General features: G+C 54.6%; 6 protein-coding genes across 6 annotated transcripts; 3 read left to right on the forward strand and 3 right to left on the reverse strand.

The window, feature by feature from the left end:
• Window positions 1-50: 50 nt before the first annotated feature.
• On the reverse strand, window positions 51-1,666 carry GUITHDRAFT_116226 (hypothetical protein; the record flags this gene model as incomplete). Its single annotated transcript, XM_005824507.1, has 10 exons — window positions 51-118; window positions 161-231; window positions 297-344; window positions 390-469; window positions 615-673; window positions 715-790; window positions 983-1,023; window positions 1,067-1,152; window positions 1,202-1,290; window positions 1,622-1,666. The coding sequence occupies 10 exons, from the start codon at window positions 1,664-1,666 to the stop codon at window positions 51-53; spliced, it is 663 nt and encodes a 220-aa protein (XP_005824564.1).
• A 178-nt stretch (window positions 1,667-1,844) lies between these two features.
• Window positions 1,845-3,354, forward strand: GUITHDRAFT_116227 (hypothetical protein; the record flags this gene model as incomplete). The annotated part of the gene is made up of 7 exons (XM_005824508.1): window positions 1,845-1,891; window positions 2,096-2,420; window positions 2,461-2,561; window positions 2,623-2,668; window positions 2,716-3,045; window positions 3,094-3,251; window positions 3,294-3,354. The coding sequence occupies 7 exons, from the start codon at window positions 1,845-1,847 to the stop codon at window positions 3,352-3,354; spliced, it is 1,068 nt and encodes a 355-aa protein (XP_005824565.1).
• A 125-nt stretch (window positions 3,355-3,479) lies between these two features.
• On the reverse strand, window positions 3,480-5,443 carry GUITHDRAFT_116228 (hypothetical protein; the record flags this gene model as incomplete). Its single annotated transcript, XM_005824509.1, has 3 exons — window positions 3,480-3,607; window positions 3,651-5,318; window positions 5,368-5,443. 3 exons carry the CDS (start codon window positions 5,441-5,443, stop codon window positions 3,480-3,482), a joined length of 1,872 nt encoding a protein of 623 aa, XP_005824566.1.
• Window positions 5,444-7,799: 2,356 nt separating this feature from the next.
• GUITHDRAFT_154919 (hypothetical protein) lies at window positions 7,800-9,247 on the reverse strand. The gene is made up of 11 exons (XM_005824510.1): window positions 9,222-9,247; window positions 8,984-9,117; window positions 8,787-8,819; window positions 8,583-8,671; window positions 8,469-8,529; window positions 8,373-8,414; window positions 8,191-8,319; window positions 8,063-8,137; window positions 7,968-8,018; window positions 7,879-7,924; window positions 7,800-7,828 (listed from the first exon to the last, which is right to left on the reverse strand). Exons 4-10 carry the CDS (start codon window positions 8,657-8,659, stop codon window positions 7,892-7,894), a joined length of 468 nt encoding a protein of 155 aa, XP_005824567.1. The 5' UTR covers window positions 8,660-8,671; window positions 8,787-8,819; window positions 8,984-9,117; window positions 9,222-9,247; the 3' UTR covers window positions 7,800-7,828; window positions 7,879-7,891.
• Window positions 9,248-12,062: 2,815 nt separating this feature from the next.
• On the forward strand, window positions 12,063-13,098 carry GUITHDRAFT_154922 (hypothetical protein). Its single transcript, XM_005824511.1, has 2 exons — window positions 12,063-12,444; window positions 12,519-13,098. The coding sequence occupies exons 1-2, from the start codon at window positions 12,247-12,249 to the stop codon at window positions 12,591-12,593; spliced, it is 273 nt and encodes a 90-aa protein (XP_005824568.1). The 5' UTR covers window positions 12,063-12,246; the 3' UTR covers window positions 12,594-13,098.
• A 1,923-nt stretch (window positions 13,099-15,021) lies between these two features.
• GUITHDRAFT_116231 (hypothetical protein) lies at window positions 15,022-17,011 on the forward strand (the record flags this gene model as incomplete). The annotated part of the gene is made up of 15 exons (XM_005824512.1): window positions 15,022-15,121; window positions 15,178-15,236; window positions 15,279-15,345; window positions 15,391-15,464; window positions 15,514-15,579; window positions 15,623-15,691; window positions 15,755-15,892; window positions 15,938-15,997; window positions 16,046-16,088; window positions 16,138-16,155; window positions 16,200-16,229; window positions 16,275-16,329; window positions 16,376-16,418; window positions 16,469-16,528; window positions 16,916-17,011. 15 exons carry the CDS (start codon window positions 15,022-15,024, stop codon window positions 17,009-17,011), a joined length of 978 nt encoding a protein of 325 aa, XP_005824569.1.
• Window positions 17,012-17,500: the final 489 nt, after the last annotated feature.

Raw genomic sequence — 17,500 nt, forward strand, 5'->3', positions numbered from 1 at the left:
AGGGAGGGAGGGAGGGGAGGAGAGGCGGGGGAAGGGGTGGGGTGGGGAGGTTACTCACGGGTGAGGGCGAGGACGTGGTCATTGCCGGAGGCGATCTCGATGCATTTCTCTCCGAGGCCTGCGGAAAGTGAGGCAGGCCCGCACGTGTTGTCATGCTCACCGAGTGCAACTTGCTGGGGAGTTGTCTGCGTCTGAACTGTCGGGCTGAAGCCAAACTTGCCCGACGAGTCGCTGGCGACGGAAGTGAGAGACAGCGGGGAGGAGGGGAGGAGAGAAGAGGAAGAAAGAAGAGTCACCGGAAGATTCCCCAAGCGAAGATCGTCCCGTTGGAGGAGAGGGCGACACTAGAAGGACTTGAGACCTGAGCTCAACGAGAGGAGACAGTCGACCTGTGCGAGTCTCCCGCACTCACTGCCGTCATCTTCTCCCGGTTGGGAAACTCCACCATCTCTGGGATGGACTCGCTTCCCTGCGGCAACTGAGAGGAGAGGAGAAAAGAGAGGGGAAGGGAAGAGAGGAGGAGATGGGGGAGGAGAGGGAGGAGGGGAGAGAAGAGAGGAGGAGATGGGGGAGGGGAGGGAGGACAAGGATTGTTGAGTGTTGAGGGCTGTCACCTGCGTTTCTCCTTCTGTGAGCGCAAGTTGACCTCCTCTAGCTTCCCTTCCAAGGGCGCCTGAGCTGCGTCAGTCCCCAGCTCCTGTCCTGCTCCTTCACCTTCGTCGTTCACTCCCCAGCTGTACACTGCGCCTCCTTCGCACAGCGCGAGCGTGTGCATCCCACCGCAGGCGATCTGAGGCGAGCAGGGGAGAGGACATGAGCTCCGGTAGCCCTCGCCAGCTCCATACCTGCGTCACCCGCACCCCCGCCATCGGCAGAAGCGTCGCGGTCGGAGCTTCGATCACGTCCTCACCTAGTCCCAGCTGCAGCAGGGCCGGCACGCGGGTCAGGGGGAGGAGCGCGCGACAACTCAGCAGCTACTCACCTGCGCGTTGTCGCCCTGACCGAAGACGAAGATGTTCCCTCCTGCCAGCCTGGTCACCTCTGGCCCCTCCCCGCGCTTGCTCACCTTCGAGCACTGAGTCGTTCTGCCCAGCTCCTGCCAGAACGTCGGAAAAGTCGCTCCTGAGCTTGTCAGCGTATCTCAGGTAGTCACTGCGAGCAGAGCATGAGGAAGAGGAGGAGGCAAGTGATGAGCTCAGACCGTAGACCAGCGTCCCACAGCTTGTCACTGCTGCTGCTGTGCTGTCGTGAAGCCCATTTGAAGAATTGGTCGTTGAGGCCTCGAACCTCCTGCGCCAGCACATTCAACGTCCTTCACTTCGATCTTTGAACATTGAGTCACGGCTGACTCCCTCCTACCCTGAGACCGCACACCATCCGCAACTTTTCTGCTTCTTTTCTGCTTTCCAATTGATTTCAAAGCCTTTTCAGCCATGCGTACCCGCCTTTCTTCTTCTCCTTCTCCTTATGTCTTTCTGCTTCTGTTTTGAATCATCATCATCCTTTTCCTACCACTCACCCCGCTTCTTCCTTTCTTCTCTTCTCTTCTCTTTCCCTCTCCTCTCTTGTTCTCTTCTTTTTCTCCCTCTCTCTCTTCTCTCCCCTCCTTTGCTCTTCTTACCGCCATGAACGCATCGCTTCTTTCCTCGCCCGGTCGCTTCGGCATGGTTATCGCCTCGTGCGCCTCATCCCCTCCTTGACCCTGACGTCGGCGGGCCCGTCCGGCTTCGTTGCCGGGCCCGGGCAGTTACTGAACTTCTCTCGGAGACTCGGCAGCTTGCAACGTCTACACACAACATCTGAGGCGGACTCGTCACCCTTGTTTGTCGCGGCCCCCGTGTGGCATGTCGGTGAGGCATGGAGGCCGGGAAGCCATGGCGAGATGCGTGAGGTGAGAGAGGGAGGAAGAGAGAGAGAAGAGGGAGGAGAGGGAGAGAGAAGAGGAGAGAGGGGAAGAAGAGAGGGAGGAGAGGAGGGAGAGGGAGGGAGAGGAGGGAGGGAGGAGAGGAGGGAGAGGGAGGGAGAGGGAGTGGTCCTATATAGAAGACAGTGCTCACGGAGATTTTTTTAAGTCTCTTGATCGTTGAGTTGTCAGGTTTGGGATCTTATGCTTGACCTGGTTGATCTTCTTGCTGCCGATCAACCAAGCTCTCCCTCACAGCTTCGAAGCTGCCGGATCGACCAAGAAGAAGATCCCCGTCCATTTGCGATCGCAGATGAAGCATGCGGTAGTGACTAAGCGAGCTCACAGCTTTGGGCTGGTAGAGTACAGCAGTCTGGCTCTTGTCGGGGCGATCTCGGGGGGTCTGGCGGGTGCCGTCACGGACATGGTCATGTACCCGATTGAGATGATCAAGACGAGGATGCAGACGGTGGGGCTCGACGGCCTCACCCTGGACAAGCCCAGCGAGAGTCTTCAGGTGCTGTCGCTCCTCCTCGTCAGCGGTTGAGACCCCTCAGGTGCTCTTTGCCGGCTCGTCGCTCGCGTTGCTCTGCAGCCCAATCTACTATGGGTTGTACTTCGCCGTGTATGAACCTTGCAAGGAGTTTGTGGAGCAACGGTATGTGCCCCTTCTTGTGCTGCCTCCCCCTCCTCGTCTAGTGCTGACTCTCTGGCTTTAGGGCGGGGAAGGAGAACGAGTCTCTTGCGACGCTGATCGCTTGTCTGGTGACCTCTCCTTCTCTCTTGTCCTTCCCTCACGCCCCGGCTCTCAGCTCGGCACCTTCAGCATGTTCTTCGTGCGCGTGCCTTGCGAAGTCGTCAAGACGCGCTGCATGACGGGGTTTGACGAGTCGCCGCGGGCAGCAGTGAGCCGGCTGTATGGCAAGGAGGGAGTGCGGGGCTTCTTCACGGGCTACTGGGGGCTGGCGCTGGTGGAGTTTCCCTTCAACGTGGTGGAGATGATGCTGTACGAGCGACTTCGCTCCTTGTGGACACGGCGCGTGTCGCGGGGGAAGGAGCTGCACGTGTGGGAGACCTGCATCGTTGCTGCTGTCGCCGACGGGATCGCGAGCGCCATCACCAACCCCTTCGACGTGATCAAGGTGACGCAATGCAGGCGAGACGAGCCGGAGCTGACGGTCTCGTGACAGGCGAGGCTGATGAGCCAGGCGGGAGAGGAGCAGAGGAAGTACGGAGGAGGAGCGGTGGGAGCGCTGCTGCAGCTCATCTCGGAGGAGGGATACCACGGCCTCATGGCTGGCTGCCTCGCTCGCGTTCTGTGGATGACTGTCGGAGGTGTGACTGGGCCGTGAGGTGAGGGGCAGCTGGAGTGGAGCTGACGGGTGTGCAGGTGTCATCTTCTGGCTCGTGCTCGAGGAGAGTCAGAAGGTCATGAGGCGCTTGGGGCCTAGAGATCCTTCTTCCTCCCCCCTCAGCTTCTGATCACAACCAGAATTACCCCGGCACCTCACCAGCCGACGAGCTTCTTCACTTGTTGATATTCTTTATTCAAGCTAATATGATTCAGTGTATGCCGCTAGCACGACACTGTCCCCCCTGCGTTGCTCTTCCTTCCTGGTTTCGTGATGATCCACATCTCGAGCTCGACGCAAGGGCAGTCAGAGAGCAGCCCCTGCATGTCGTCCGCCACTTCCTCCACTTCCCCTGTCTCACGAGTCAGGCGGTCAACCAACAGCTTCTCCTTCACCTGCGACGGGCTGGTGCTGCTTCATCGGCACGACCACGTTTCCCGCGTGACCTGAGGCGTCAAAGTTGATGCTCCGCATCGGGATGTGGCCCTGGAAGCGCACGTGCGGCGAGGCGACGTCAGGGATGACCCACAGCCTGACCGCCTCGTCTGCCGGGCCGGGAGGGAAGGCGATCTTCTGGTTCCAGTGCATCAGCTGGGCTCCGGGTTGAGCCTTGGTGGCCGCCTGGCACTGGTTGAGCCGCACGAGGACCTGGACCGGGAGCCCCTCGAGCTCGCGGAAGCCTCGGCCCTGCTTCACCATCACCTTGATCCCCTGCGCCTCCTGCAGCAGATCCCTCACGTTCCCCGGTCCCTCTTCCTTGTTCGGCCCCGCGAGAGGGAGAGGGGGAGGAGGAGGAGGTCCAAGAGCTGCGTCAGGTGCGCTTGCCGCTGGCTTCTTGGAGCGGAAGCGAAGGATTTTCAGCTTCAACCAGCCGACCTGAGCACCTCCAGCTGCTCTCAAGGGCCACTGTCTCTCGTCGAAGCCCGCTTGATCCTCGAGCTTGTCGAACTCGATCCGAGCGAAGCCAACCATCGTCGGGTCCTCCTCCTCGCGGATGAAGAGGACGGCCTCTAGCGTGTTGACGCTGCCGTCGGCCGGCAGGTCCAGCTGGAACTTTTCATTCCACACGGGCTCTCGGTTGTCGTAGATGACTTTGGTCTCGCAGACTCGATGTCCGCAGAGGATGGTGACGCTGCAGTCGGGGGAAGTCTCCGACACGTTCAGCCCTCCTGCTCCCAACACGATGATTGCTATCCTGTCGTGGTCAGTCCTGGCCCCTTCCTCCTTGGGTTTCTTGAGCTCCGCCTGCACCATCTTCGCCTTGAACTGAGTGTTGGTCAGCCCCGACTGCATCCCAGCCTTCATCGGCGGCATCACGGTCCCGTCGTTGTTCTGCTTCGGCGCTTTGCCGACCATGGGGAGCTTGAGGGCCATGCATATCGCGTTGCAGCGATGGTTGTTGAGGAAGGCGGCGATGCCTCGCATGCCCATGTTGCCCTTCCCGTATCCCTTCCCGTCCCTCGAGTGAATCTGCGGGTCAGTCCACAGGTCCCCCACCCCCTGCAGGTCGCAGACGAGGATGGACTTGCCGGACTCTTCCCAGGTGAAGTGACTGAAGGCTTGAGGCGTGTTCCTCCTGTCGTCGTTCCAGTCCCAGTTGTTGTTGTACTTGACGTAGTTCCCCATCACAAGCTTCTCCACCCCTATCAGCGGCCTCCCAGTCCTCTCCACCAGCTCAGCTACATAAGCGACCAGGAAGTCCACATGCAGACCAGTCTTGCTGTTGAACCGCTCAGCCCACATCTTCGCCTCCATCTGCATCGCCACATCGTCGAAGTAGGTCTGGCGATTCTCTTGCGGGTTGATGGACATCTTGGCGACAAACTCGTTGTCCGTCTCTCCGAGCGTGAGGTCTCGCATCTTGTATGCTCTCCTCAACGACCCCTGCGCGAAAGCAACCGGATCAATCTTGAGCACCACGGCGCTTCGTTTCCATCTCTTTGCCACCGGGTCATAGTCCTTTCTCACGGCTTTTTCTGTTCCCGCCATGAAGTCATCTTGGTTCTTGGCAGCAACGGGCATGCAAGGCATGTTAGCAGGCAGGTTGTTCGGTTGATGATAGACTGCGGAAGAAGTCAGTGCATGCTTGATGAGAGGATCACTTTGCCGCACCTGCAGCACCTCCATAGGCCAACATGGGCGATTGAAGAGGCTGCTGGTAGTACACGTGGCCTCCGTAGGGAATCATCGGGTTTCAGCTTGTGTTCTCAAGGATTGAATTAGTTCATGGATGCCGTTCACACCTCTAACTTGTTGCAAGACCTGCCCATCAACATCAGCAAGTATACATAACAGCAAGTATACATGTTAGTAAGTGTACAAGTTAGTCATAATACATGTTAGCTAGAGGAGGAAAGCATACAGGGAAAGAAGCAAGTGCAAGACCAGGAACAGGATGAGGTGTGACACGAATGCGGTAGGACAGGAGAGGAAGAGAAGTGAGAAGGAAAGAAAACGAGCAACTGAAGGGTGCAGGAGAGCAGGAATTCTGATGGTGGTGGTGATGATGATGAAGGAGAAGAAGATAATGAAGAGGAAGAGGAAGAGGGAGGGAAGTTGGGCAAGAGGAGGAGGAGGAGCAGGAGGAGCAGGAGGAGGACGAGGACGAGGAGGAGGAGGAGATATCGCACTCGCTCCACAGGAAGAGCATGGTCAAAGATGTGGCTGGAAAACTCTTCGGATACCAGGGGGTAGAAACTTATATGATGGGGGTAGGGGGAACAAGCTAGCGTAGCAAGTATCATAGGAGGGGTGGTAAAGCAGAGATAAAAGGGGGAGAAGAGAGGGGGTGAGGAAAAAGGAGGGGTGTAGAAGAATGGGTGGGGGTGGGGGTGGCTGTAGCAATCGAATCTAAAACCGACTTGTTGCTGTAGTTGAGGGTCAGAAGAGAAGCGAAAGGAGAAGGGAGGGAGAGAGGAGAGCGGGAAGATGGGAGAGAAGGAGAAGAGAAGTAGGGAGAGGAGAGAAGAAGGAGAAGAGAAGTAGGGAGAGGAGAGAAGAAGGAGGAGAAGGAGAAGGACGAGGAAGAAGTGTTCTATCTCGCAAGAACGCTGCGTATGGTGGTTTTGATTATAATAGCAAACTTCCAGTCTTCTTGTGCTAGTTGTCTGACCTCTGCGACGTCCTGGCTCGCTTTCATCGACTTGCTCACATCCTTCTACTGTAGTTCTCCCCTCCTCATGCCGCATCCTGCGCCTCCGCACCCTCATGACCACCTTCACTCTACTGCTGCGAGCACATCCATTGCCGTCGTCTCATCCTCGCACTAGACCCCAGGACGAGAGCACAACGACTCTGATAGCTCTTGTTGATGTGGACATCTTGCGGCAGGTGATGCAGTTGAAGGAGGAGCGGCGGCTGGTCTCGTCTACCTCCCCCAGGCCTTCAGGAGCCTCTCGGAGAATCAAGGTCCTGCAGGACGAGAGGAGTGAGAGAGCGAGCTCGCCGCGAGCAAGTCCTCACCTCACGCTTCTCCATGATGTCTTTTAACCTCCGGTGCTGATTCGCATCGGCCAGTCAGACCCTTGTAAGGCATCGAACCTCGAGCACCTGCCGCAAGACCTCGCGTGCGTCCTCGAGGGAGACGCAGGAAGTCTTGAAACGCTCGTGAATGTTCAGGTCTTGCAGCATCTTCAACGCCTCCTGCAGTCACCGCACACCATCAGCTTCCTCCCCCTCCCCCTCCTCTTGAACCAGGTCCGTCAGCCGTTGGCCGGTGAAGTCAATATCCCACAGCCCAGGAATCCCCTGACGCTCAGGATCAACCCCGCGTCCTCTTCATCTCTCAGCCCACCTTCTGTAGGACTCTTACCATGTCCCAGCTGAATGTCACCCTGTAAAGCGGGACCTGTCAATTCTGACACTGAGGGAGGATTGAACGACCGTCGGTGCCAGTCGTCGATCTTCTCCGCACTGCCTGGTGCATTCTGTTTCATCTTTCCCTGTGTACAAGAAGACATCAGAGACCATCGACGAGGAGACATTAGAAATTAGAAATATCAGAGAGAAGGGGACATCATGGAAGAGGTGGTCGTGAGCTCTCTCCAGCACCAGCGGATGTTGTTTGCCGTCCAAGTTCATCAGGAGCGGAAGCCAGGATCTCTTCGTGGAGAGGCCAAGTCTTAGAGATCAGCAACGCTGCACGTGGATATCGTACCTTGTCGAAGACCTCTGTAGCCAGCCACACCAGGTCGTTGAGAGATCGCCAGCTGTTGGACGGCAAGTCAGCGGGAGTGCCTGACGGGAGGGGCTCGAAACCTCTGCAGCTCCAGCGAGCCGATCTTCTTGTCCATGTCTGCTGAAAGAATGAGCCAGCAGCGCAGGAGGAGATCAACCACCCGAGTCCTCCATGACTTCGGGATCGCGAAGGATCTGAACGATAGCGATGGGGTATGGATTCCACTGACGTAGTTCGCTCAGCGAGCCACGGGATGGACAAAATCGTCACCTGCACGATCTCCACGATGCGGAAGGGCCTCCTGCCTGTTGTGCAAATCAGCTCCAAGGCATAAGAGGCGACGCCAGCACCTTTGGTCTCGAGGATGTACCTCCCATCGTCTGTCACCCACTTGTCCTGTTCTGCGAGTGACGCAACCGCGCAGCAGGAAGGAGAAGCAACGACACCTGTAGCACGGCTTCACAGCCCACTCTTGAGATGCTCCCCCTCTTCCTGCGCCCTTGTCAGAGAGCTGAAGCGCTGTGGCGAGTGTGTACAAGGTTTCATTCTTGGTGACGACGCCAAAGAGTCCATTGCCAGCTGGAATCTGCATGCGGTCATCTAGCCATCAAGGTTGTGCTCTTCCCCTACCTGATCGAACATTCTCTTGCCATTGAGATTGTCAGAGTGAATCTGAAGCGGCAAATCCATGCCAGGAAGCAGAACCTGCAACAAGTCAGCGAAACAGATGGAGAGAGACTGTGCCTGGTCGCCCTTACCTTGCCAAAGGAGAACAGTGACAACTCAGCCAGCTGAATCACGTTGAGCGAGTTTGAACCAACACTCACGCGATCGTCCGGAGCTATCCCCGTGTACATGTTCAAGACTTGATGAACCCCAGAAGAATCCTGCGGACACAACACTACCGTCAACGAGGAACTCCTGTCCTCGCCTCTCTCACATGATCCACGTTCTTCTCAGTCGAGTCAGCTTGTTTGATAGCCTTTGAGGCGAATCTTTTAGTTCAACACCTCAGAGATCATCTTGGCGCTATTACCGCTACTTTCTCTCGATGCACCATCTCACACATTCGCTTCCAGTAAATTCCCCGTGTTGTCCTTGAGAAATACAAATTAGTCTGATTGTCGGGCTTGCAGTTTCCTTTGCTCACCTTGGCTCCGCTCCAATCCATTCTGTCGTCTGCCCAGTCCTGGAGAGCTTGGTGGCCATCACATCTATCTGCAGCATATCGCCAACAGGCTGAGGTAGTGTCAGCACCTCATTCCCACCAGCATCAGCATCGGCATCGATTTATGCATCAGCTCAGATATCTCTAATGCTACACGCATCATCAGGATCTTCCCCAGCTACTCACCGATGGGTTGGACGTGTCGATGAATTCAACCCCCTGCCACAGCCAGTGGTCAATACATTGTTTGGATGCCAGAAAGAAAGGATAGAGCCAGCCCCTGGAGCAGGAGAGAAAACGAGGGAGGAAGAGGCTGAGGGAGAGAGGGAAGGGAGGGCAGGCATGACATCGGCATGAAGATTGGTTGTGATGAAGCATCAAGACCTGATCCAAGAATGTGTCGAAGCTGCATCTGCAAGCACCGACAGGCTCTCGCCCTCGGGCTCGAAGGATGTAACGCGGTGAGATGGGCGATGCAAGGCTGCCGCTCTTGGACTTGTACAAGACGAACGGCGTCCTAGAGATCAAGTCAAATGGACGTAAAAGGAGCACGAAGGGTAGTGGGAGGAGGGTAAGAAGCAGAGAGAAGATGATATAAAGGTAGAGGGTGAGTCAGGACACCTCAAACTTTCACAAACAGATATGGCCAAGACGAAGACAAGGAGAATACGATTCGGTGATGATAAAACCATTCTCGACGCCCCCCCTGCGCAGTTAGACGTCACTTTCACTCCTCATACTTGATAATGGTAATGTTCATACCTCTATATCGACTTTCCTATAAGGAACAAAAGTGACGGAGGCACTGCTGCATTTCATCACTCAAAAGACCATGGAAACTGCTTTGAAATGCTCTGCCTATATCCCTCTCTTCCCCCATGCATGCTATGAACATTTTTCTACATCTCGGTGCTGGTACCTTGTGCGGCCAAATTCTCACTCACCCCCTGCTCCTCTCCTCCCTCCCTCCCTCCCCCCTCTTCTTCCTCTCCTTCTTCTCCCGTCTCCTCTCGCTCTCCTTCTCCCTCTCCTCATCTTCTTTCTCTCCTTCTTCTCCCGTCTCCTCTCGCTCTCCTTCTCCCTCCCTCTCCTCATCTTCGCTTGCTGTCCCTCCTCGCCTTGCCTCCCACACTCCCCATGGGTCGCAAGATCATCCTGTTGCAAGGCATTGACCCACCCCTTTCTTCCTTTTACTACCCCCACCTCATCATAGACACATCAAATCATATCACCGGTCACTATGATTCAGTACCCCTACCCCCTCACTGCTACTCTGTAGCCCGACAAGCAAAACTTCAAAACGGCACCCACGGTCGCCCCACTGATCCGATCCGATGAGATCGCTGGGCCCGGGCCGCTGCCACTCAGTGAGCTCCGAGTCACTGAGGATGCGCGATTGAGTCGCCGTCGCGCCACCCGGCGGGCCGTGACTACCGTGCTGTCGGACAGAGTGACCCAAGTCAGACTCGTGCAGCTTTCCACCGAACGTCTTTGGTGATATGACCGACCATACCAAGGTTTTTAAACCCTGTCTTGATCGTGCAGCGGATGAGATCATGGATGTTGTCGAAGCTACAGTTGGGGGTTCGCCTGAAGTGGTTGTACTTTCCCAGCACAAGAAATTTCCACAGTATCTGCAAGTTACACATATTGTGCAGGGGTCGACTGAATCTGAAGAGATCTTGTATGTTTGGGACAGGGGGGAAGACAGGACAAGCCTTCAGCCAGCATCCCAGCGTTTTGTTCCAGTATGGAGGGATGAGATGTACAAAACTCGTTTACAGCATGTCGATCCTGTGTCATCTGCCCCACAGGTCAGTGCTAATGTGGACCCTACTTTCAGGGATACGCGTCTTCTTGTGGCGAATCTAGCGTTGGTCTCTCCCGTATGGGACGCGGTGGAGCTGGCGTCTGACCTGTTATCTCTGATGTCTTCCGACCGTGACAATCCAGCTGCAATGCCTGAGAATCAGGCAGATTACGCGATGACAGCGGCTTGCGATGCAGGAGATGTGGAGAACGAAAGTAGTTTTGACAAGTTACCAGATCCCAAGACAAGGTCAGAGATGTTACGTCGTCCGGATCGGCATCTTTGGGAGCAGGCTGAAAAGGAGGAAATTGCGAAGATCGAAAGTCGTGGGGTCTGGGAAGTTGTTACGCGTGATCAGAAAAACAGGGAGTCAAATCATTCTGTACTTGCTCGCGCCTTGTGGGTGTATGCTTCAAAACGAGACTTGAAGGGCAAGATCTTGAAACGAAAGGGGCGGCTAGTTATCATGGGCAACTTACTTCCTTCATCTGAAGAATTGTTTGCACCGACTACATCGTTGGACAATATCCGGCTCTTGCTGAGCATCGCGGCAGGCAACCGTTGGAGAATCACATTCAGGGATATCTCTGCTGCTTTCTTGTATGGTGACTTGGAGGTTCCTGTGTATTTGATTCCTCCAGATATCATGAGTCTTCCTCCTGAGTGCCTCCTCAAAGTCTTGAAGTCGCTCTATGCCAGACTTCGCATTGCACCAAGGAGATGGTATCTTAAGTTCACGCAGGTGTTGAAGACGGTGGGAGCAAGTGGGATAGGACATGATGAGATCATCTACCGATACTCCAACTGTGCGGGGGACGTCTTGCTTCTGACTGTCTTCGTGGATGACTTACTCATTGTCTCTCAAACTGAAGCAGTTAAGATTGAGTTTCTTGAGAAGCTCAACACAGTATTCGACTTTTCGGGGAGTGAGGCAACAGGTACCTTCTTGGGCATTAAAATAGAACAGAATGACGATCAGGGTCGGATAACTTTGTCACAACAGCATTTCATTGAAAAGATTGTTGAACGCTTTGAAATCGTTGCCAGAGGTGTAAAAACGGTATTACCTGGTCACTATCTCAAGACTTATCACTTGGAGGGTAAGTTGTTGAACAAGAAGGAAGTCCGCACTTATCAGAGTCTTCTGGGGTCCATTCTCTACGTGGCAAATTGTACGCGGGTTGATATCGCATTCGCGACGAGCGTCCTTAGTCGCTTTGCTCGGGCTCCTAGGCAGTGCGATATGGATGCCTTAATTCATCTTCTACAGTACCTTTACACTACTCGGGAGGTTCAGATCGTATACCATTGTCACGGAGTATCTTACCACCAGGAGTGTTTTGTAAATGAGATGATTGCATTCAGTGATGCTGGTTGGGGTACCGAGATTATTACGAGACGGAGTCAAAGCGGATATGGAATCGTTCTGAATGGTGGGGTAGTCGTCTTTGGTTCAAAAATGCAGAAGGTTGTTGCCCTGAGTTCTTCAGCAGCTGAAATTTATGCTGCCACCACATGCGCGAAACTAGTCAAGCTTTATAGAAATCTCTTGGGTCAGATGGGATTTACGCAGACTCGTCCTACTCTCTTGCTAATCGACAATGAACCATGTCTGAGGCTTTTGTGGGACAAGCGAAGTTATAGTCGACTCAAACACATTGATATTCGAACGAAGTATGCTGTTGATTTGGTAGAAAAGGACGAGCTCTATCCAGAAAAGATTCATACTTCTTATCAGCCTGGTGATTTGCTGACGAAAGTTCTGCCTTTGAATCGGTGGAGGCTCCTTGGTGAATTTCTCTTCGGAGACCCCTTACCGGATATGCTGCTCTGAGGATGCTCGCCTGTCATGCTCTCTGCGCTTCTGTCAGGGACAGTGCTACTCTGTTCCCATGCCGTCAGTCGCCAAAGTTGTATGCCCCGTGTGTGATTGACGGTGATCCGAGCTCCAGTCTCCGACAGGGAGATTCAACCGATCCTGCTGCGGTGGCTTCCAGGCTTTATCTTCCGTCTTTTCTCCGATTCAGGGAGGGTGTCTCGGACCCTTGCCACCGAGTCCGTGTCGCTCGAGAATTGTCAGTCTTCCGTCTTCTATCCGATTCAGGGAGGGTGTCTCGGGTGATGAAACCGAGGAGACTCTCATGGAGAACGTGAAGGAATCGGATGAATCGGAAGGAGGATAAAGACAGACACGTACGGTCTTCCTCAAGCCTGTGGCTAGCTGCAACCAAGACATCTGTTCTAGGTTAGTATCTTAGAAACTCGCTCATCCTGATCTATGGAACCCATGACGGTAGTGAACGATGAAATTGAATGGCCAAAAAAATGAAAATTGAGAAAGAAATGACGGATGAGTCGAGATCGATAAGTCATGTGGTTGAAATGAAAGCGCTGACGTCAAAAATGATTGTGCCTTGGCAAAACAATGATCCCCGGGGTAGATAGGATAGAAAGGGCCCATAGATTAGAAACGAGAAAATTGTGTTCAAAACAATCAGAGATCAATCAATGCATTGCAAGAATTCTGAACCTGATCTCTGGAGCTTGATCGGAATTCTAAATTCTTGGCATCATCAATGGGTGGAGATGTCTTCATTGCTCAATGCGCAAGCTTCAGAGAGGTCACATGATGACCAATCCCATCATGAGGATCAGGTTGAAGAGGAGGAGGAGCTGTCTGACTTGAAAGATGCAGATGTGTTCAGGACTTAGTCTTGAGCTGACACTGCAGGCAGCTGGGAAGAGTTTATGATGGAAGGTGAGGAGGAGCACAGGTGCATGCGGACAGCGCAGGCGGATGAGGAGCGTCTCTGTGGCATGCGGATGGTACAAGCTGAGGAACCCGTGTGCACGAGCCTCAGGATGCGCTAGAGGAGGACAGCGCAGGTGCTGCAGGAGTGCTGCTGAAGCGCAAGCGCTGGAGGAGCAGCGCAGGCCCTACGATGGTGGGGAGAAGCCGCAGCGCAGGTGGAGGAGCAGCACAGGTGCACTGTTGGCGGGGTGCGACCGCACTGCATCCGCAGCGCAAGCGGAGGAGGAGCGCAGGTGTCACAGGAGGAGAAACGCAGGTGTACCAGGGTGCACACTTGAAGCGAAGGAGGAGCGCAGGAGGCATGCAAGATGGGGGATGAGCCTGTGCAGAACGGTTGATGGAGTGGTAGCAGCAAGATGACCTTGGAGAGGAGAGCAGCATGGAAGTCAGCTTGGGAAAGATGTTGATGGTCAGGTGATGGGAGCAGCTGACAACGCTGCAAGAAGCTAGAGCGATCGTTGGAAAGGAGGACATCGCAGGGGACAGCTGCTTAGCTGTCAAGCAGATGATTTTGACAAGCTGAGAAGGTTGCAGACTTCTGACTTGCTTCCCAAAGGGAGGGTGTAAGAACTCAGGTTCTGACAAACCTCTCAGAAGTTCTTTCAGACGCGATAAGTTCAAGGGATGCGTCTAATCAGGTTGTGAACCAAGTGAAGCCTGCAGGTCCAAGCTAGTGGGCTGGAGCTTAGTCTGTGACTTAGAAGATCCGGTTGGTTGGAGCCTGGGGAAGCTGAGGCGGCGCCGGAGGAATCAAGAGGCGCCGGCTGTCGAAGAGGCTGCACTCGTACAGTGGTGGAAGTAAGGCGGTGGTGTGTGAAGGGAAGCTGTTTGGTTGGTCTTGCTGCTACGAGTGTTGGGAATAAAGTGCTGGGGATTGTTGGGAAGTTGATCTGAGTTATCTGAGGTGTTTGGTTGGCTGTGAAAGTCATTGGTGTCTTCGTGCGCACATCATCTGTGAGTCTTGGTCTTTGGACTTATCAGTCAGCTGTTGAGCTGTTCTACTAGTCATTCATCTGTGCACAGACTCTAGGAGTCAGGAATTGATTCCAATACCTGAACTTCGGAAGCCTGGCACGGTGATGATTCCGGCACTCAGTCGCCGCCGGGCCCGGCCCGGACCTGCAGTGCCATGATGGTGGCCAGGTGGAGCCATGGCAATGATTTATTCAGGTTATGAGCCCCTTGCGCGCAATTACCATTCTATGGGGTGGGTGGGGGTGGGACCCTGAAGAAAAGGGGTACAATTGACGGAAAAGGACGGGTGATAATTTGACTGAGTGAATTTGAAGGTGGTAGAGAAGCGCCGACATGACCGGTGGGGTGATTTTAGCGGGGAAAAGGAGGTGTGTTAGGGTACCAGTCAAATAGGGGGTCATTTAAAAGTGAAAGGGTGGGGTAGTGTCACAGGGTCACAACTTGTGGTTCTATGGCAAGAAGAACCGAACGGGGAGCAGAGGCTAGTTGAGAGAAGAAGGAGAAGAAGACAAGACGTCAAGACAGCAGGAAACAAGTGAAGAAGAGAGAGATCATCCTGTTCAAGAGACAATCCGATTGAAGGAGGGGAAACCTGTGAGTTGAAAGTAATACCGTCACATTGCTGCAAAGTGGCTCAAGCAGCAGAGTCTGAGACAGCAGGCGCTGTCGAAATGCCACAAAAGGATGAAGACATCTCGTCAGGTATGCTTGAGATTTTTCCTCGAACCTTCGATATCATTGATCCGCATCATCAGAGTCTCGACAGCACAAGTCAGTAGCTGAAGTAGGTGATCTCTGTGCCCGCATCGAGTGAGTGTAGACGAATGTCAATCCTGGAGGCTGACATCGAATTCTATGGAAGGAGCATGGACATACACGAACTATCAGACGACATTTGGGCTGATCACGATGTGCTGGGCAAGAGTGAGTGTGGGGTGTCACTTGGTGGGTGTCGTTGAAAGCATGCCCGTCTCCTTCAGATTGGCATCCTCTTCATCGCATTCCCCCGAAGCCCGCGAATGAGGATGAGAGGCTGAAGGTATTTGGTCGACCATCACTCGAAGCAGCTGACTGTTCCTAGGTCCTGTACGATCAGGATCTACTCGATACTCCCAACGACAGTCTGATGGACACGGTGGTAGAAATAGGTGAGGAATCCCAAGAGTTTGCCTGGTTGTAAGACAGATCCGCAGCCCGCAAGACGTTTGGTGTAAAGATGGCTTTCATCTCGTTGGTGGATCAGAACAGGTGCTGGTTCAAGGCCAAGGTGAAGTCACGGGAAGTCGTCGAGCAATCTTTGACTGGTCACATGACAGGCGGGAACTTCTCTGCGACAGATGGATCGAGACATCTCGTTGTGTGCATACACCATCTTGCAAGAGGTCCATCAGCTCATCCTCATCTTCCTCTGATTGCATGTTGAAGGATTCGTCCCTATGGATCAGCGATACCATGACCGACGAGCGGTTCAAGTACAACAACATCGTGCATGGGGTACGGGAGTGCTTGCTGAGCCTAGATCGCTGCGCCTGACTGTTTTGTCTCTCGTGCATTCAGGATCCTTACATTCGCTTCTATGTCGGAGCTCCCTTGTCGGTGATGCGAGGAGGAACCTCGCACGCGATCGGATGCCTTTGTGTTGCGGACACAATCCCACGAGATGGGCCCCGGTTGGACGACATGCTCCTGCTTGAGGTCAGACGCATCGGGCCCCTCTCAAGAGCTCAACGACGGCTGCAGACTCTTGCGCTCGGTATCGTCCGCTACATAGAAGTCCGTCCTCACCTGTCGCGAACCAATGTACTGCATGGGAGATTCCTCTTCGCTTGCTGATCTGCCTTGCAAAAGAGTCGGGATACTTCGGATGTTCCTCAGAAGGAAGGAAAGCGAGGTAGAGGTCCAGCTCCCCCCTACCGTCTTGCTGACTCGTCTTGCCCCAGGCTCGTCTGTCTCACAACGTGAGCCTTGTGCACATTCGGCCTGTGACCTGACGCGTGATCAGAGGTGGTGTCGGAATTCTTCTCCCTCGCAGGTCTGGCCCGGTGGCCGCACATCACTTGGGTCTGACGAGAGGCAGGGGTGGACGTGGATGTCGAAGTCGTCAGGCTTCTAGCGGGGAAGATGGTTCCGAGGTGACGGAGGCCCGTGCGGTTCAGTGCTTCGGTGACGGATCAACAGGACCGTACAGTCGGGGAACTTCCTGACGAGAAAGGGAGATCAGGTTTGTGCTTATTTGTCTACACCAACCTGTCGAGCAACCATCGACTGCAGGGCAACTCCATGTACTTTGTTGTTAGCGGGGCATGTTCGTGCCAACTGAATGGCTTGGAGGTGAGAATGTTTCCTGCTGCAATGGTGTCTCTTGAGGCAACAGAGTGAATGAGCATGCAGATCGAACGGATTGATAGAGGAGGATGTTTCGGGGAGGTTCGGATACGAGTCGAGAGGCAGAGGGGAGGCTGAGAGGAGGAGCAGGTGGCTATTATGAATATGTGCAAGATGAAGGCGGCAGGGGTTCCATTGGCTGTCATCCAGAAGAGGTGCGTCGAGTGAGGCTGCGGAGGCGCTCTGAGTGAATGGCAGGTGCGTGAGGATGGCAGATATCAGAGCCATCGAGCGATGCGAGCTGCTCGAGCTCTCCTTCGACGACGCTTGGCCACTCATCCGCCAGGCCTGCTGCTGCTTCAAGCGGCCGCTGCTGCTGAACCTCCTTGGCAGGTCCCAACCTTGTGGGGTGTGCTGGAGGACATCAGCCAGATCAGGTCGGAGAGAGCGAGGAAGCATGCGGCTCCTGTGAGCTCTCGTCTACTCTGAGCCTTAGCAAGGCAAGTACTGTAATATGATACAACTTGAATGATACAATGAAGTTGGCAACTCACGGTTGCTTCCATCATGTGGCAGTGGCCTTCGGCCTCCCAGTCGCACGCCAGTGTCTGTGACGTGAAGGTCACTGCCAGCCGGTCCGGGAGTCTGACGAGTCAGTCTACTGACCGGACCGGCTAGCTACGGTAGCTCAGCACTTGAAAGTTGAGTCACTCACGAGTTCAACGGTTCAGTCCGGCCCGGCCCGCGCCGGCGTCTCACAGTAGGTTGAAATCGATTTGAATCATTCGGAGAAGCTCATACCACACCCACGTCAGCCATGCAGAGCACCGAAAGTTTCTAGGGAGGGAGGGAGAGGGAGAGGGAGAGAGAGAGGGAGGAGGGAGAGGAGAGGAGGGAGGAGGGAGGAGGGAGGAGGGAGGAGGGAGGAGGGAGGAGGGAGAGGGAGGAGGGAGAGGGAGGAGGGAGGAGGGAGGAGGG

This window comes from Guillardia theta (assembly GCF_000315625.1).
Source record: "Guillardia theta CCMP2712 unplaced genomic scaffold GUITHscaffold_93, whole genome shotgun sequence".
Lineage (NCBI taxonomy): Eukaryota > Cryptophyceae > Pyrenomonadales > Geminigeraceae > Guillardia > Guillardia theta.